Raw genomic sequence first — 17,695 nt, forward strand, 5'->3', positions numbered from 1 at the left:
CATACTATGCCAGAAGGTTTACTCCGTAGACACAGTTCCCACATCCCTGTCTTTGGTTTGTATGTTCTCCATCGTCAGACATCATGGTCTGATCGTTTACCAGATCGGGATCATGGTCAAGAAATATAGGACCCTTTATTTGCCACGGACGAGTTTATTCTCATAGAGTGATGATTGAACAGCAAGGCTGTTACTGAATCAAGTAGTACAGCTATATCATTGTGCCAGTAAGATAGATCAGTTGCTCGGGATACCTTCTGCGAAAATGACTTCATGGGGTGGATCTTCTATACCGGAGATTAAAGTCTGCGAACAGACATGATATCAATTCTTCCTCTGCCCCTCATGCAGAGCAAAGGACCTAGAATGTACGAGTAGGAAATCTTTTCCGTTTGATCTGGTTGATCCGGGTCAATGGGTCATCGTTTTATTGTGTCCAGTCTCCGAGCATGCCTTTAGGAGCCCGATGGACTCCAAGATATCGGCATTTGTCTGAAATAGCAGATAGTAGAACAATGTTTCATAGTGAAAAGCAGGCTTATCATAAGCACCCGTTAATCATTTCCATGTCAAGATCCATTGGCTCTCGGTAAGGTATCTCGATGTGAATGTGGATAAACCACGGTGGATTAGGGCCCTACCGGCAATAATAATGAATGGATAAAACATCACTGCTGCAGCCACCCGAGTTCTACGCTCTATGGCATCCTAACACGTATCATCGCGTCTTGCTCCGAGATTGACATTCAAGTCGAGTCTAAGACTACAGAATCCTCCGTAATGTGCAAAATAGTCTAGACCACTGTATGCATTGCACCGGGATCAACCTTTTTCCTCACGCTCTGCAGGAAGGAACTAGCGAATTCATTTCCCACGACGGTAATGATAGCCTTGTGTTTGCCACATGAGGTAGGACAAAGTGTTCGGAATACTCCTGAGTACCCCGAACAGCATGTCCGGTGTCCAGTGCCCTATGTCAGTGTGCATTATTAGCGTCCATATCTTTTAAACGAAGGGTTCCATGACGTTGGAGCAGTGGGGGTTTCAGCTCAAGGTCTATCTCATCATGTGTACATCCGCACTCGAGCATAGCACGGTGTATGCTATTTTAGATTATTGTTTGTGATCTTATGTTGTCAGCAATGCGGTCAGACAATTTTGTTTGTCTCCTGGACCTAGAACTTTGTATTCATACTCTGTATAAGACAGTGGTAAAAAGATGGATATGATATCATTTTCCAATTCTCCAAGGACTTACTTTCACACGTGACAGGTTACACCCTGCTTTTCTTTCTTTCTTTCTTTTTTTTTTTTTTTACACACTGCTAAGTGCTAGTTATGTCATTTAATGATGCAATATTTTGATTAAAACAGATGAATGTGTTAGCTCTTGTAAAAAGAATAGATACAACAAGTGACGGTACCCGCCACAGATTTGAATCAAACATTGGCGTTATTATCATCAAACGTAACCTGTACACGAATTTCCAGTCAGTCAAACTAGTCTTCACTGGGAAACCGAAGTCAGGAAAGAAACGTCATGTCCCCTTCCACCTAGACCGGGTATTCTTCCAACAAAATGCCGATAACACGTACCTTTTCTAGCCCCCTGGAAGAAAAACCTCACCACAAACACCTGCAATCCAGCCATAGACACCATCATCAACCCCTCAACGACACTAAAATTGAAAATCCGGCGCTCCGTGCTACGCACGGTACTGAAGTTGCGGTTCTCGCGGGTCCGGAAGTACTTTTGGTTCCGCGAGATGGTCGACAATTGCGCGGAAAGCTTGAAAATCGACTCTTCGAGAGCAGATGCCTGTTCGGGGCTAGTGCTACCTTGTCGGGAGGGAAGTTGAGCGCGTTCTTCGTTCTCAACCTAATTGTAATGACAACATGTCAGCGGCACCACGCGACGCAAGGAGACCGCGAATGAATTCATAGTGGGGAAGTGAAAACAAGTTTTATATGCGGAATCACGTATGGCAATATAGAGGAAAGAAAAGAGGCGAGAAGGAAAGGTCGGACACAACATACCGCAATCTCAAAGTCCACCATCTTCTCCGCAAACGTAGACATCTCATTGTTGAAGCAGAACCGGTACTCCCCGACGCTCTGCGCCGTAAACACAAAGTCTCCCTGTCGCTCCTTGGTGCCATCCAAAACGACCTTTTCGCCAGGGGCGATTACTGAGTAGTCGACATCGAAGGAACCGCCGGATTGGACCTATAGAAAAAACCTCTCCATTAATTGGTTATCCTTTTACGACAGAAGCCAGTAAATCTCGAATAGAGCGTATGCATACCGCAAAGTAAAAGGCGACCTTCGAATTCGCGTGGTCGACATAGGAGTGGAAGCAGGCCTTCTCGTTGGCCTCGAGTTTGTAGGTCAGCGCGGTGGCCGTCACATTCGACACGAAGGCGGCCAGGAAGCCAATGACCAATATCGTAAGACGCATCGTGGGCGGGAATAGGTAGAAGAGGCTGGGATTCAACCGGGACAGCTCTCCTTCGAACAGGGGCGAATTGATCGGGATCGGAGGTTGAGGTGATAGTTGTTCTGGACAACTGTGTGTTGGTGTTTCCGCGCTGTTTGCTTTGTTTGCATCTCCACTCTCCACTATATATTACTCCAGTTCTCCTTGTGTACAGGGTTCCGATATCAAGTGTAAAAAAACAATCTTCTTGCCCGAATAAATACGTTTTAAATATCGCATCTAGAAAACAATCAAAGACTACTGACCATGGTAACATTACTGAAGTCCATTAGACGGAACTCCAGTCAAAGAAATAACTATAAACTGTTTGCCTCATGTTATATTCTGCTTCAAAATATTTCATCATGTCCCATGTGCCGCACATAGAGAATAAAGCATCGCACTAGCTCCTGGAAGCATAGATCTCAAACCTGTCATTGACGATATCTCTTTCTTCTATGGCAACTGTTGCCGTGTCAATGCAGGAAAATCTTTATCGGATGAAGAAAGACTCGCTACGGTTCCAGAAGCTCCGATTTTTGTTTAGGTGGTCAAGACCGAGGAGGTCATCGCTCTCACCAATCACGTCCGAAAGGATGTCATCTGTTGGAAGCAAGAGTTAACATCATTCCCGTAAGATAGCAACAATAACAAGGAAATAACTTACCATCATCGAGATACCGCGGACTGGAAGAATATAAGGTCCGAGCGACAACGGCAAACTTGATCTTTTCAAAGTTCTTGCCTTTAATGCCGGTTCGCTTGGAAAGCCTCTCCTTCGTTTCCTTGAAAATCTCGCCCTGTTGGATATTATTAGTGAATCTACTGGAAAATCGAGAAGTATAGTCGCTGCACTTACAGGCTTCATAACGAACTTGAACGGCACACCATGCGGCCGGTTTGGCTCCCGGTCAAAGTTGAACGCACTGACCATACGTTCTCCTTGCTCCAAGTTGAGTTCTTCATCAGGGATCTTCTCAGCGTACAAGGGAACAAAATCGTTGACACCGGAGATCTTGCTGTCTTGCGGATGTTCTCTGTGGACTTTGCCACTATGTGCTTCGAAGACTCTCAAGTATTTGATCGCATCTTCCTCGAGGTTCAGTTTCTTCTGCAACCCAACCTGAAGGTCCAGCAGAGTTCCGTCCCGAGGGACAAGTACTTCAACCACTTGCTATTGCCCAGTCAGCACGACCTTGTTATTTTCGCTGACAATAAGGCAGAATGACTCACCTCTTTGGTAATACCCTCGGGAAGCCAGGTCACCTTCAAGCACTTTTTGCTCTCGTAGTCGCTCAAGCTCATCTCCAAGACTTCGAAATACAACGCATCCGTACGGTGCAGGCTGTATCCATATCCACCGTTCATTTGTGGATTGAGAATTGAGTCTAGGTTTTGAGCGGTCTGATTAGGGTTGCGCCTGATAAATGGTTTTGGTTTGCCGGTGCTTGCGAGAACTGGTGCAAAGCGCAAGTGTGTCGAGTCCACACCAAGGTGTTCACCGGCCTTCTTCGAGAACTGATCATATGTCATCTTTTTGTTAAGTGTTAGTGTGAATTCGTCGCCCTCTCCCACCCTGATGGGAGCAAAAAACACATCTATTTTGTTCAGCAAGTAGTCGTAGTACTGCCTTGCGTCCTGGTACAATGCGGTAGGAGGCAGCTCAGACTCTTTGATTGTCCGCTGGAAAGCAATAACATCACCGTCCTGTATCTCGGACTGTTGGAAAGTTTGCTTGGGCTTCATAACGTCAATCATGGAGGGTTTAATCTCCTCGAACAGCATGAACTCCGTGCCAGCGGGCCAACTCATTTTCTCGAGAATATATGGTGCCAGCTCAGAGACCTTCTGATTCTTGCGGACGTAGACGGCGCCGACACCAACCATGTCTTGTGCTATGACATCAAAATGCTTCAGGAAAATGAGCACGGAATTTGCGCTGTCCGGCCAATCAACTGTTCCATCGGTAGACGGTTGACCAACTTCCATCCAGACTCTAAATGTGTTTCCTTTCGAGCCGAATCTGGCCTGCGCTTCCTCGAGAGTCATCTCAGGATCCCTGATGGCCTGGTCCGGACGAGTAGTTTTGTTTTGACGGTTCACCATTGCCCAGAATCGGATCTGGCTCGCCTTGACACCCTTTCCTTGTGCGAGCTGTTCCGCAAACTCGCTGACTTTTTTAGCCTTGAGGACTCGGTGTTGTTCTGGCAGCGCAGGATCGTCGGTTGGCAAGTCAAGGCTTGTCAGATTGAATCCATGATGTGATTTGAAAGTCTCTTCTGACAAGACGTCGACGTTGAGATACAGATGAGCTTCTTCCCTTTCCTTCTTTCTCCGCTGGAATTCGGCGCGTTCCTCAACCAAGCGTGTCTCTGTGACAAGATTAGCGATATCAAATACCAAGGAGGTAAGATTGCGGCATACCAATGTGGTCAGGGACATCATCTTTGGTAATGGGAAGGAGGACATCATCCAATCTCGTCTTCCGAATATAGACCAACATATATGCATTCATTGACCGCTTGGTAGACAGTGTACGGGTGTGTGGCTGTCTAACTCCGGTAGCGCCATTGGACAGCTCGTATTCACCACCATAGTTCTCGTCGAGGACTTCCTTCTCGGTAGCCCGAATGACTCGGTCATCATCAAATCGATACCAATGCCCGTCCTTCGTAGGCTTCAAATATGCGTAATAATGGCCGGCATTCAAGTCGCCACTGTGTACCAGCACGCCATGTAATTGATAGATCCAGGATTCAGACTTATCAGCATCCTCAGACAGATAAGGCGTAGCATCGAATTCCATCGGGAAGGCGTGTCTGTCATTCAACTTCATCATAGCATCGCGGTTGATATCGTATTCAAATCGCTTCAAATGTAGGTGCAAAATGGGTGGGAAGCTCTCGAAAATGACACCCTTCTTGGCATCCTGGAGTCCATAAGGCGATCCAGCATCGTATTTGTTTTCACCTTCAAGTGTTTCCACCTGGATGTAGTCTCGGAAACTGTCGTCAAGGGTCTTGTTGCCTCGCACGTTGAGCTGGATATCCCAGAAATCTTCCACGCGAGAGGATTCGTAGTCGACATTGATGCAGGAAATGTACGTTTTCGTTTTACCGACAAACATGTCGGGGAGTGCCTTTTCAGCCGGAGTACCCTTCATCTTTTCCTCCAACCTCTCCATAAGCTTTCTCGACAATTCTTGGACATCCTGTTGTTCGAATATCTGTCTTGATTCCCAGCCGAAAGAGGCCGTAAGTTCAGTGGTCGAGACGGAGTTGTCGCTTGTTTGTAAACTGTAGAAGAGTCTCTGAAGCGTCCAGGCACTGTTGGCTCTGGAGGACTCGGTCTCAGTCGGGATTTGGTAGACAGCCTAAGCCTGTGAGTATGCAGATAAGGAAGCTGCGATGAGAGCGTACGCACCTTTCTGAACATGTTGGTGAAGTACAATGATTGTAGGAGTGAATTAAGATAGCAGGTTGCACCTTGGTTCTTCAGACCGACCATTCCGGTCTCCTTTTTAGAATCGTAGCTATTTAACAGAGGTTAGCCGTCAAGCAGCAATTGAAAGTGTTACTTCAATGCTTACTTCTGGAAACTGTGCCACAAGACTCCAGTCGGGTCCTTGACAACACGGACGTAGGCTGTGATCTTTGCCTCGTCATTCTGCACAAGCGGCACGTCTCGTCCCTCCCAGGGGACACCGAACAGCCTCCGCAATTCACAGAATCTGGTGAAACCCCAGTCTCCCTCATCTGCGTTAAATCTATGCGTCGCAACTGGAGTTCATGTGAGCAAAGCGGCAACTCTTCAACGGAGCTGAGACGGGCCTTTCTTCTACCTACCATGAGTGGTGTAGATGGATGGATCATTCACATTCGATAGGACCAAAGCAAACTGCACACATGCATACCAGTTCTCCGGTGGTTCCTTTTCCCAGGCATGGTCCAAGTAGAGTGAAGCATAGTCGACGTGATTGCCATATGGGAAGAAGAGAATCCGCCTATTATCGTATTATCAGAATCGCACCTTCTAACGTGTGGAAAAAGTGATTCCACTCACCATGGGGAGCCTCCGCACTGGAATGCTGGCCCATGTTCTTTCCGATCCAACGTTCGCCAATTTTTGACGTGCCATGTATGATGTGTTTCATCCAGTGTTTCCAGTTCTGGGTCTTTCGGGAGGATTCGTGCCATCATTGCAGCGTCTATAGTAAAATCCGTATTAGATATCATTCTCCAATAGCAGCTCCAAGCGTATAGATCGCCAATAGCATGCGTGTTGCCGTTCCGACGGCTCCGTTGCGGGGTTCGCGGTACGCAGGGAAGACGGGTGTAGAGGCATGACGGAGATGGTGAAAAGGGAAGTGAATGCCCTTACGGTCATTTGCAAGAGGCTCTGGCTCTGGCTCTGGCTCTTCAGAGCCGGAGCGGGAAACGACGACGACGTCCGTCCGGTCATTGTTATTCTGATATTGCTCGTATTCATCGACGAGCATATCAGGCTCTGCGGGCTAAGATAGAAAGCAACAGTTCCTATGTCAGTTCCATTCGTTTTTTTTTTTTTTTTTTTCGGGCTGGATGATTTGGGATGGATGCTGGTTCCAGGCAAAGTGTAGAACTCACGTTGTCCATATAGGGGAGAAAAGTGCGTCCACCCACTGTAAGAAAACTCCGATTTGATCAAGCCCAACCAAACACTAAAAGAGCGTAAACAGTAAGGAAAAGCGAGGGGGTAGAAGTGACAGCAGATCCGAACAGTTGACGAAAGAAAACAATCGTCAAAACGGACAGGTGAGTTGGTCGGAGGAGGTGGTTGTGGTGAGTGGTAGCAGTGGAGTATAGAAAGTTCAGTGACGATGGACTGCAGCCGAAATCCAGCTTTCTTCTCCGAGCTGGCGGTGGCGGAGTGGGAGAACAGCGACACACAGCAACCACTAATGAAGAAACCCCCAGGAATGCTGTTATAGCATCAGTATTTCCTCTCTAAGTAAGTTTTGGTTCTGTTGTTTTGGCTTGTAGAGGACAGATCTGATTGTATTGTGGTTTGGTGTCGTCATACTCAACGCATAACTACTGCTGCTTTATGCCATTTTCTTGTTCTCTATCCCATACTACTAGTCCTCAATAACTACTGCTCCAATTATCCCTGTATACGCCTATAGGAGTTCTTATTATGGGTTTGCTGTATCTGATGAAGTGGCCTCTTAATAATGAATGCACAACGGCATTGCATCATTGGTGTGATATCAGTCTCGAGCATCATCCCACCAGGTGACATGAGATGCAGTAATCTGTACCATAGATCACCTTGGGAAGTCCTTGGTAAGATTTTATCAGCATATACCCCCATGGATAAAAATTATTTGTATGTCCCTAGGCCCGGTTGTCCCATCCAGTTATGTGCCTCGACGGCGTTAGCACACTTGAATACCACTACAATACTTCCATCTCTCCGATTTCCTTTCGCTAAGGCACAAACTGGGCTTATCCCAATCATGATTCCTTCTCCCCACGGTAATCATGATGCATGTCACATGTTAGCGCTCGTTCTGAAATTGTTCACCGCCCGGTGAAGCTCTCGCCGCGGTCTCCCCCTCTGTCCTCAAATCACAATAACTTCCCACAACAGCATCTCAATGGTCAGCTGGAAAACAAATCTCCGGGATAGCCATGTATGATTCTGACCGGCTTCCCGGCTGAAATCAAACCCCCTTCTGGACGAATTGAGTGCATGGCGGACCAGTATGCACCTGAGTCATCCGGCCCGCTGCTGGCATGTTTTTCCACGCAGATGCGCTTCTGATATTGCACGCTCCTATTCCAGTGTTACACATGAATTACCACCATGGAGGCCAGTTTCAGCCTTGGATGAGTATGTGGTTCATACAGATACGTCAATCCGCGATGGTACCATACTAATACTGCACCAGATGGGTGGAGCGAGAAACCCGACCCATCAGTCTTCGACAGTTGACGTTTTTTGGCCGGACCCTGACAGAACCGCGATTGATTAGTTCCGGAAACTATGTTCGGACGGAACTACCAACTAGGTGGGTGATTATGTCTTCGTCCCATACAACCGGCCCATCTAACCTTCTTTTATAGAATTGCGCACCGTCTGCGAGATATCCAACAATTGCCATACGTGGTTGTATCGAATCCGCACCTCTCCCTCGTATACGAATTATACTACAAAGCATTCGAGAGATTTCGAGCCATACCGGAGATTAGGGGGTTGGAAGACAATGACGGATTTTGCGACATCCTCCGCACGACCCTCAAAGAGCACCTGGTTGCAATTCCAAAGCTGGCAATGGGTGTTCTAGAATGTCGAGGCCTTCTGCCTCCGGAGGTCATCGATGAATTCATGAACACACTCCTACGAGCGGTGCGTACTCTCCTGTGATTTCCGTCAGCACAACTGATAATTGTCTTTCAATAGAGAATCTCTCGCCGCGTTATTGCAGAGCAGCACCTAGCACTAACAGAAAAGTTCAACTCTCCGTGGCATTTCCCTGGCTCACAAGACCGCACGGATACGAACGCAGACTTTGTGGGCGAGGTCTTCCTAAAATGCAACGCAAAAGAGGTGATTGAACGGTGCGGAAACCTAGCGCAAGATATGATGCGACAGAGCTCTGGATCGGACAAGATCCCAGATATCTGCGTACAGGGCCACCCAAATGCCACATTTCCTTACATCCTGAGTCATCTGGAATATATCATTGGCGAACTTCTGCGCAATTCAATCCAAGCTGTCAGCGAGAAATACAAAAATTCTTCGGAGAAACCACCACCTATCGAAGTGCTTATTTGCGAAGCACCACAGCACGTCATAATGCGGATATCGGACCAAGGCGGAGGCATACCTCGTGGTATTCTCCCGTATCTATGGTCTTTTGATAAGGGACCACAGAGCAGAGCGCATCTCGAGAATCTTAAACGGGTTCCTGCGATGGCAGCCACAATGCAAGAACTCACGGTATCCAAGGAACGGAAGCACGCTGACAAGGAAACATTTCGCGAAGGCTCATTGGATTCTCTGACTTCACGACCTCCAAATCTACGTCTTGGTATGGGATTACCTATGAGCAGGGTCTACGCCGAATACTGGGCAGGTAGTCTTGAATTACATAGCTTGGAAGGCTATGGTGTGGATGCATTTCTTCAGATATCAAAGCTCGGCAACAAGAATGAGCAGGTCACGAACAGAGCAACGATTGACGCTGTATGATAGGATTGATTCTATTATATACTTCTATGATGTTGAACGCCTCTCAAACAATACCTGTCTTGTTCAACACTGCACGTGATGTGTCATGCTATACCGCATCCGGCAGCACCGCCGATCCGGCGGAATCCGACGCGCGCTTTCCCATTTTTGGACAAACAATGTCAGGCTTACCTTCCACCATTTATTCTTACTTCCTACCAAACCAGCAAAAAGAAAGGGAAGGGACAGTTAGTTACGCCACAATGAAGAACCTTGACGCTTCCAAAGACGACAACCCCGTCGCCCTCATCTACATCCTCCTCTCCACTATCCTTGTTTTTAGTTTCCTCGGTACATTCCTCGATCCCAGTGGTAAACGCTCTCCAAAGGCAGCAGCCAGCGAGTGATATTGAATTGAAATACGTGGAGACGAGGGCGCCGATTATTTCTATATCCTAAATCGATCTTTATAAGCAACATGGCGGGTGTATTTTCAATGTTTTTGGTAATTTTTGTTACGGTGCTTGGTATGTTTGCTATTGTGCTAGGGATCTCCCTGCGGGACTCCCCGGATAATCGTACTGAAGTCCCCATGCTAACCGATCCAGTGCCTCCTCTTGGTATCCTTTTGATCTCCGGGTGCAACGTCGATCTGTGTGTCAATATCCTTCTCACGGTTTTGGGGTCCGTTATTTCTGCATCCCTTCGGAGACACAGGAATAATTGGCTGACCAATATTAGCTACCTCCCTGGTATTATCCACGCCTTATATCTCGAGCACGTATACTATAGCCGCCGCAACGTGGATCCAGCTGCTGCGCCCCGGGGAGATGCGCCTGGTGTGTATTCGAGCCGTATCCAACATGGTGAGCGCCATAATCAAGCCCAAAGGAGCTACGGCACTGTTTGAATTAGGATTATATAGCACAAGCGCATGGTAGTGATGGACACGGAAAATGGACATGAGCTTTGATGGTTTTGGTTGCGCCTGGCTATTCTTTATTCGCACTCGTCCTGTTCAACCTCTCCTTATTTTTATGGCATTGGCATAGCAGCGTGGATATTTTTAGACCCAAAACTCCGTGAATTCATCAACTACCATGTCTCCCAATTCTAAGCCGCCGATTTCTGAGCCTCCCCTTGCGCAGCAGCCGTACTAGCCCTATTACTCCCCTTCACCTGCGGGAAATCAAACGGCTTGCTAACACCCGCCGCACCCCCAGTCCGGGGAACAGATCCAGACTGCGGACTCCACCACAACGCCCCAACCCAAGGCTGCACATTCCACCCCACAGAAAGTGTCACACCCTCCCTTTCTGCCAACTTGCCCGTGATATCCCCAATCTGGTATTTGGACTTCTGCCCGCGCAGTCGCAGCACACCCGGCTCCGCTGAATCCTTTTTCTTATTCTTATTCTTGCTCAGACCGGTGCTCTTGCGCTTAGTCATAGACGAGGAAGGGAAGAATCGCTCGCGCAGTGCGTTAAACGAGTACGGGGATTCGGGGGCTTCGATGATGGTATCCCAGATGATGGACTCGGAGAGCGGGTTTAAGGAGGAGGAGGGCTTCTCGGAGGAGGAGTAGGAGGCGTAAACGTAGACGAAGAGCTGTTTTGTGTTCCAGTTGAAGAGGGGAGTGAGATCTGAGCTCATGATCAGACAATGTTCTCTGAAACCATGGAAAAAAAAAAAAAAGGGACAAGACGTACCAGCATCCAAATCAAACCGCATCTGTGCATACTCCTCCTTTTTACTCGAGTAGTAATGCGGGCGTCCTTTGACCCTACATCGCATTCATCAGCATATTGTGTCGCATGTTGAAAAGCCCGGAAGAAAGGGAAAACATACACCTGAACATTTTTAACTTCAACCTTCGACATCACATTATCAGCCGGAAAAAACAGAACACTGAGAGCAGCAACTCCAGCGACGAATAAAGCCACGGTAGTAAAGAAACCGAAGACGCCTTGGGCGCGGTTGAGTGAGGAGTGCATATTCGTCTATCCAATATAATCGACAGGAAGGGTATAACAAAAGGAAAAGGGAAAGAAACGGCCGGGGAGAAATTGAAAAGACCCCTTTCTGTTGGGTTACGAGGCAATGCCGGCGAGGCTGACTGGACTGACGATTGAAAGTGTACAGATATGCACAAGCCACAGTTTGGGGGAAATGTGGCTGGTGCAGTATCTCTTATCGATAATGATTTCCCGATACGGGCGATTTTGGTCTGTACATCGAGATGAACCAGGGCGATTCATGTCCTCGTGAGATGTTCTTTGCTTCTTTTATGTGGCCTGATTATTCGGATAGCTGCATATCTGTTTAATTGAGGGATTTGTCATTTGATTTCATGTTCGAAACGAATGTGGTGATCTATTATCTGGGTTGAGGTTGCTTGTTTCATTCGGATATCAAAAGACGGCTCGACCCCTCATCAGCAGCTCAAGAAACTAACTTGTCAACTACATTCTTTTACTTCATACTTAATCAAATACAACTCCTCAATTGCTTCAAAATGGGAGACCACGTCGTCTTTTTTTACGGTAAACATAACGCATCCTTCAACCCAGAACATATAGCAACCCCACGTCACCACCCGTCAACGATCAACCACACTACTAACCACCCAAGCAGGAACTCTAATGGCCCCTCAAATCCTCCACCGCGTAATTCACGGCCGCCCAGACCCAGAACCCTGGCAAAAGAACCTCCTCACCTTCCAACCAGCCATTCTCCACGGCTACCGCCGACACCGCGTGCGCGGAGCCGATTACCCCGGTATCATCCCCGCAACAGAATACCAATCGCAATCGCAATCGCAGGAACAAGAACAAGAAGTACAAGAGCCAACAGGGTCGACTCACAGAGCTTCTGTCCTCGGAACGCTGGTCTCGGGCCTCACGGACGGCGATATCCACCGGCTTGATATCTTCGAAGGATCTGAGTACATACGCAAGTCGGTCAAAGTGCGGACGTTACAAGAGTCGTTGAGTCAGGATCAAGGGGATGAAGAGACAAATCCGGACGGGCATTTGAGGGATGTGTTGGATGCGGCGGGGGCAGAGTTTGCGGATGAGGGGGAAGAGGATGTTGGGGCTGTGACCTATTTGTATATTGCTGGGGAGGGGAGATTGGAGGATGCGGAGTGGGATTTTGAGACGTTTAAGAGGGATAAGATGGCATGGTGGGTTGGAGCCGATGAGAGTGAGTGGTGATGGTGGTTGGGGTCAAGTCTTGGGTTTCATGGGTTGTCTATATTGCATCTGAATTGGGGTGATATACATAAAATAAATGGTTGCATCTGGGTGCTAGAATATAAAATAATAATACGAGTCAACTAAAAGTAAAATGCAATTGGTATCTTATGCTCAACCCTCTCTTGAAACGCCAGAATCCAATGCCACTACTCGAGCCTTCTATGTAGCAAGCAAATTAACAAAGGTATAAAGGGACAAAGACATTATTTACAATACTCCCAGTTCCGCCACTAGCTTCTTACGTTTCTTTTTAAAAGACTTCGTCTCCTTTGGAGGCGATGGCGGGGGAGTTCCACTAATTTGCACATCATTCTTTTTCTCTTTCTCTCCATCGTTTGAAGGAGCAGGAAGGTTCGCTTTCACGGCAACATTATCGTCACCGGCGGTAACGGCATTGTCATTTTTCTTCCCCGGTTCGGGTACCGGAGGCTGGATACCGATTTTCTTCTGTGGCGATGTGAGATCCAAGACCCCAGGTCCTGGCTCTTGACTGTCGGGAACTTCGACTATGTCTCCATCGGCTCTTTGTTCCGTTTGTATAGATCGCACGACTTTTGATGGATGAGTCCCTTTGTGTTTCCCAGTGCGCGTAGGAGTTCCTGGGGAGAAGGATAAAGATAGAGGTTGTAATGAGCCTGTAACTGAGACCTCGATCTCGGGGGCCTCTTCTGGAGGGTTTTCGGGTTCTGCAGGAGGTAGAAATGACGAAAAGGGCCCAGTCGTCTTTTCTGGATGTGGCAAAGCCTTCTCTGGATGTGGTGAGGCTTTTTCTGGCAGTGGTGAGGCCTTTTCCGGCGGTGGTGAACGTTTGGTCTGCGGCGCATCCGTATCCGATTTCTCTGCTTCCTTTGCAGGCTCCGGCTTCCCCTCTTCGAGCAGGAAGGAAATCGGCCGCATATCCGCCATCACGCGCTTCTCGCCTGACTCCTCATGACTGAGCTGCTCTTGTTCATCGTAGAGGTCATCGAGGAACCTGCGCAGGCGCTGGCGTAAAGCACCGGATGACAAAGGTGGCCAGTCTGTGCGCTCATCCATCTCTCCTCGAAGCAACCTCGACACGAACCCATCCGGATCTTGAACGAACTTCTCCACATACGCCAACAGATATAACCCGCAATCCGAATAATTGGACTGTAACGGGATCGAGCGAGCTCGCAGGCCACCAATCAATGCGGTATCGACATCGATTCCCTTTTTGGACTGGGCTTCTTCGGATAAATATTGACGCAGATTTCTGATGGTAGGCGATCGGGCTAAGTTTAACGAGTCAAAGGTGATGATTACTGGATCCAGGGGATCCTGGGCATCTCGCGCATTACGGGGTCCGCGCGACTTCTTCGACTTTTTTGACTTCTGGGACGGCGCTGTGGGTTTAGGTGCGTTCTCTGTCATTTGCTGAGCGCCGCTCCGTGTTTTGGGAGAGCTGGTAAACCACACGGGAGAAGTATTCGGGTTCTCCGCTTTCTCAGGCCAATCTTCATCAGAAGCAGGAGTCTCCTGCGCGCCCTTGCCGTTGATTTCCGTTTTATCATGCAGTGTCATTGCGGCCATTGATCGCCGTGCCGTTTCTTCTTTGGCAGGCTCAGGATTCGCTTTCTGTTCTTCCGATCTTCCTTGTCCTTTCGCAACCTCTTGACTAGAAACTGGTGTGTCGGGAACCGCCTGGACCTCACCTTCAGGCTGAGAGGCAGGCTCTTGACTATCATTGGAAGGTGGCTTGTCGGCATCCGAATCTTTCTTCAAAATCCTCTGCAGGTTGGGCAAGTTGCATATGATAGCAACATACCAATGCGCAGACTCATTAATAGGAACAACAATGTAGTCATAGCTGAAGATATCCACGCTTCGAGTCCACTTCTGGACGCCTTCATAGTTAACAACCCTCCTGTTCTTAGGATTATTTGTGAGCGTCGCGTAGAAGTAAGAGTTGAAAAAGTAAACCCGTTTCGCAGCGTCTTTGTTGGTCCGTTCCAGATGGTCTTCCAGGAAGCGCATATAGAACCCTATGAGGTTGTCGTTCAGGAATTCATCAGAACGGAGGCGCTCACGATCCTGAGCATCCACTTCAGCCTTCTTCTTGCCATAGCGCGGGTACAGAAGCGGCTTCTCCCATTTCGCGAATGTTCTAGCAGGCGGCTGCGGCGCAGAGTCGTTTTCATCGTCGTCATCGTCGTCACATATGACTGTGGCTGGTTCTGGATTTGTGCGGTGTGTTGTTGATCTTGTTTTCCGATTGCTTGGAGGGACTCTAGGCGAATATTTCATCACGGGAATTTCAACCGAGTTACTTGCCCCCACTCTTGTAGGATGAGCGTGAGCGATATCATCGGATTTGTTATATTCATTGATGAGAACATCTGCGGACTTGGTAAGGTGATCATCGGTATCATTGAAAGATACAGTAGTTCTATCGTCGACTTTGAGCGACTCAGAGATCTTCGGGTGCTTGGGCGTCTCTGCCTCTGGTTCAGCAACCGGCTCGGAGACGCTATCAATGCTAGGACGCTTCAACCTATTGGAAAAACAGATAAATTCCCTTTCGGTGTTCTTGAAAGTGCGATCCATCCATTCACTAGTCACATGTAAGCATTGGTTGAGATGTTTAAACAGAGGGCGCGGGAGAGCGTACCTTGGCTTGTATTTGAACTTGACAGGAAGAATCTGCAACAAGTGAAATAGCTCGTCTTTTACTTTAGGTGTTATTAGTTCAATATCCATTTGATTACACTGCCCTTCCGTTTTCGACAGCCCTAGACGAATTTTACAACTCGTGTCTTCTCCGTAAATGACCTGCATAATCTGGCGTAAGGAGATTTCTTGTTGTAATGATGAATCAGGTGTATTCCCAACAACCCACAAACGATTAGTGTCAAGATTTACTTCAACAGCCTTTTCGCTTGATGGGCGTAGCTGGACCGTGCCAAATTGAACTTGAGACGCTTCGAATGACCAATAAGGTTCATTCAACTGACGGGTCTGTTCGTTTGGAATCCTTCTCCTCTTTTTGCGGCCTTTTTTATTTTTCAAACCACTGGGCGAGAAAGTTGTTGAGTGAATATCGGAGGGCGAAGATCTCAGTGCGCTGCTGACGTCTTCCTTACGAAGCGGCAAAGTAGATGGCACTGGCGGAACGGTTACCGCACCCTGCAATTCATCCGAGCTGCCGGAGGAGCTTCGCCTTCTATTCGAGACCGAGGGACTTGAGATCGCTTTCAGTCTAGGGGCAACTTTTGGTCCTTGAACCTCAACGCTTTGTAAAATTCCCGGCCGGGGAGCTTGATTCAGACCTTTGGAATGGGATGTGATAATATTTGATGCAGACGAACGTCTTTCTTTGGCCGCATTTTCCGTAAAAATCTCATCATGGTAACTATCGGATGGGACAGACTCTGGAATTGTATCTTCATTAGGCTCCCATGACTGGTTTCCCGTATGCTTTCTTGATGGAGACGTGTGCGACGAAAGTTCGGGCACTGGAGGTGTGCTTGAAATTGGTGCGATTTGCTCCATCACGTCGTCATTATCCGAGATACTATAAACATTACTAGGCGCTGGTTGGGAATTGAGACGTTGACGTTTAGCAGGTCTGTCGAAGGATTCGACGTTTAGAGCATGTCCAGTTCGTGATGCGTCGTTAATTGCCGTAAGCAATTCTTTCGGAGTATTGGATTTCTTTCCCCGCGCACAAAATGGCCCGCTTTGCTTCGAGTTTTGCGATACCCGGTCGACAGGTTTGTTCGAGAATTGCTATGGCGCAAATGTTAGACTGAGCAATAGGGAAAAGAAGGGCGACATAATGCCCTAATAGCGACATACCTGTCCCGGTTTCATCTTCTTCTTCTTCTTCGTCGCAGCAACAGCAACAGTCTGCCCCGGTACGATTGGCACGCCACCGTTCTTTTTTCTGAAGGCAGATTAGAACCGAAATCCTCCCGATTTCTTATCAAGTTATCGCTAGAACGTACACATAGGAAGGGAAGAGCCGCTTCTCATCATCCGAAGTAAACTCACGTCTCATCGACCTTTGCTGCCCCGTCCTAAGCACCCAGTGTATTAGCACCGCACAACCCCGATTCTAAATCCGTGGCGCAAGGATATATTTACAGGCGACTCATCCCTACCACTGGACGGGGAATGGTCTGGCTCAGTAAGGAACGTACAGCTCGTGGTCTTTGCGTAGATCGTCGGAGTCTGTCGGCGGCATATCTAAGGTCGGTCTATTAGGATAAGCGCAGATGAATGTCAGCTTCCATGTAGACACCAAAAGGAAGAAAGAATATAAAAATTATAGATGGAACGTAGCCCCAGCAAAGAAGACAGAAAAAAGAATAAAACTACCCACATCTGCAAGCTGGGGATGATTCTCGCTATAATCCATAGACACACCAGAAAAAGAAAACCCTATAGACAAAGCGGCATCCCCCACACCGGACACCTGAGTCCGCGCAGTCTGATCGGAGATAGCATGAGAGGGTCGTAGAGGAGATAGGGAATCGTCGGCGCTCCGTGGAGGATTAGGACCGGGGCGTTGTTCACAAGACGGGCGGGTTACAAATGTGACAATCTTCCAAACGGCAGCATGTGTCTACCCTGGGGATCATTGCATGACCAGGATATGGCCAGGATATTCTGTCAGTCTTATAGTTGGAGACGGAGGAGAAGCGGATCTGTTTTCTTGGATTATTGGATTATCGCAATTGGTTGCGAAGGCGGTCGTTTTCTGCCTACTCCGCCTTTTTTTTTTTTG

General features: G+C 48.0%; 8 protein-coding genes across 8 annotated transcripts; 3 read left to right on the forward strand and 5 right to left on the reverse strand.

The window, feature by feature from the left end:
* Nucleotides 1-1,507: 1,507 nt before the first annotated feature.
* Nucleotides 1,508-2,843, reverse strand: EURHEDRAFT_545106 (emp24/gp25L/p24 family protein; the record flags this gene model as incomplete). Its single annotated transcript, XM_040787438.1, has 3 exons — nucleotides 2,306-2,843; nucleotides 2,038-2,226; nucleotides 1,508-1,879 (listed from the first exon to the last, which is right to left on the reverse strand). Exons 1-3 carry the CDS (start codon nucleotides 2,456-2,458, stop codon nucleotides 1,508-1,510), a joined length of 714 nt encoding a protein of 237 aa, XP_040642211.1. The 5' UTR covers nucleotides 2,459-2,843.
* A 126-nt stretch (nucleotides 2,844-2,969) lies between these two features.
* Nucleotides 2,970-6,672, reverse strand: EURHEDRAFT_374604 (ubiquitin-specific protease UBP15; the record flags this gene model as incomplete). The annotated part of the gene is made up of 9 exons (XM_040778659.1): nucleotides 2,970-3,079; nucleotides 3,144-3,276; nucleotides 3,336-3,650; nucleotides 3,710-4,848; nucleotides 4,901-5,849; nucleotides 5,900-6,008; nucleotides 6,066-6,255; nucleotides 6,322-6,479; nucleotides 6,539-6,672. The coding sequence occupies 9 exons, from the start codon at nucleotides 6,670-6,672 to the stop codon at nucleotides 2,970-2,972; spliced, it is 3,237 nt and encodes a 1,078-aa protein (XP_040642212.1).
* Nucleotides 6,673-6,707: 35 nt separating this feature from the next.
* Nucleotides 6,708-7,110, reverse strand: EURHEDRAFT_374605 (uncharacterized protein; the record flags this gene model as incomplete). The annotated part of the gene is made up of 2 exons (XM_040778660.1): nucleotides 6,708-6,989; nucleotides 7,102-7,110. 2 exons carry the CDS (start codon nucleotides 7,108-7,110, stop codon nucleotides 6,708-6,710), a joined length of 291 nt encoding a protein of 96 aa, XP_040642213.1.
* Nucleotides 7,111-8,137: 1,027 nt separating this feature from the next.
* Nucleotides 8,138-9,941, forward strand: EURHEDRAFT_214994 (protein kinase PKP2). The gene is made up of 4 exons (XM_040777986.1): nucleotides 8,138-8,350; nucleotides 8,409-8,528; nucleotides 8,584-8,866; nucleotides 8,921-9,941. The coding sequence occupies exons 1-4, from the start codon at nucleotides 8,223-8,225 to the stop codon at nucleotides 9,710-9,712; spliced, it is 1,323 nt and encodes a 440-aa protein (XP_040642214.1). The 5' UTR covers nucleotides 8,138-8,222; the 3' UTR covers nucleotides 9,713-9,941.
* A 342-nt stretch (nucleotides 9,942-10,283) lies between these two features.
* Nucleotides 10,284-10,601, forward strand: EURHEDRAFT_448236 (YqaE/Pmp3 family membrane protein; the record flags this gene model as incomplete). The annotated part of the gene is made up of 2 exons (XM_040783729.1): nucleotides 10,284-10,375; nucleotides 10,433-10,601. The coding sequence occupies 2 exons, from the start codon at nucleotides 10,284-10,286 to the stop codon at nucleotides 10,599-10,601; spliced, it is 261 nt and encodes an 86-aa protein (XP_040642215.1).
* EURHEDRAFT_408865 (signal peptidase complex subunit SPC3) lies at nucleotides 10,312-11,911 on the reverse strand. The gene is made up of 4 exons (XM_040780931.1): nucleotides 11,540-11,911; nucleotides 11,401-11,474; nucleotides 10,433-11,334; nucleotides 10,312-10,375 (listed from the first exon to the last, which is right to left on the reverse strand). Exons 1-3 carry the CDS (start codon nucleotides 11,683-11,685, stop codon nucleotides 10,805-10,807), a joined length of 750 nt encoding a protein of 249 aa, XP_040642216.1. The 5' UTR covers nucleotides 11,686-11,911; the 3' UTR covers nucleotides 10,312-10,375; nucleotides 10,433-10,804.
* A 27-nt stretch (nucleotides 11,912-11,938) lies between these two features.
* On the forward strand, nucleotides 11,939-13,043 carry EURHEDRAFT_408866 (gamma-glutamylcyclotransferase family protein). Its single transcript, XM_040780932.1, has 2 exons — nucleotides 11,939-12,234; nucleotides 12,326-13,043. The coding sequence occupies exons 1-2, from the start codon at nucleotides 12,207-12,209 to the stop codon at nucleotides 12,904-12,906; spliced, it is 609 nt and encodes a 202-aa protein (XP_040642217.1). The 5' UTR covers nucleotides 11,939-12,206; the 3' UTR covers nucleotides 12,907-13,043.
* Nucleotides 13,028-17,155, reverse strand: EURHEDRAFT_408869 (cysteine proteinase; the record flags this gene model as incomplete). The annotated part of the gene is made up of 5 exons (XM_040780933.1): nucleotides 13,028-15,520; nucleotides 15,578-16,695; nucleotides 16,765-16,852; nucleotides 16,914-16,985; nucleotides 17,109-17,155. The coding sequence occupies 5 exons, from the start codon at nucleotides 17,150-17,152 to the stop codon at nucleotides 13,156-13,158; spliced, it is 3,687 nt and encodes a 1,228-aa protein (XP_040642218.1). The 3' UTR covers nucleotides 13,028-13,155.
* Nucleotides 17,156-17,695: the final 540 nt, after the last annotated feature.

The sequence above is a fragment of the Aspergillus ruber genome (assembly GCF_000600275.1).
Source record: "Aspergillus ruber CBS 135680 unplaced genomic scaffold scaffold00003, whole genome shotgun sequence".
In the NCBI taxonomy this organism is placed as follows: domain Eukaryota; kingdom Fungi; phylum Ascomycota; class Eurotiomycetes; order Eurotiales; family Aspergillaceae; genus Aspergillus; species Aspergillus ruber.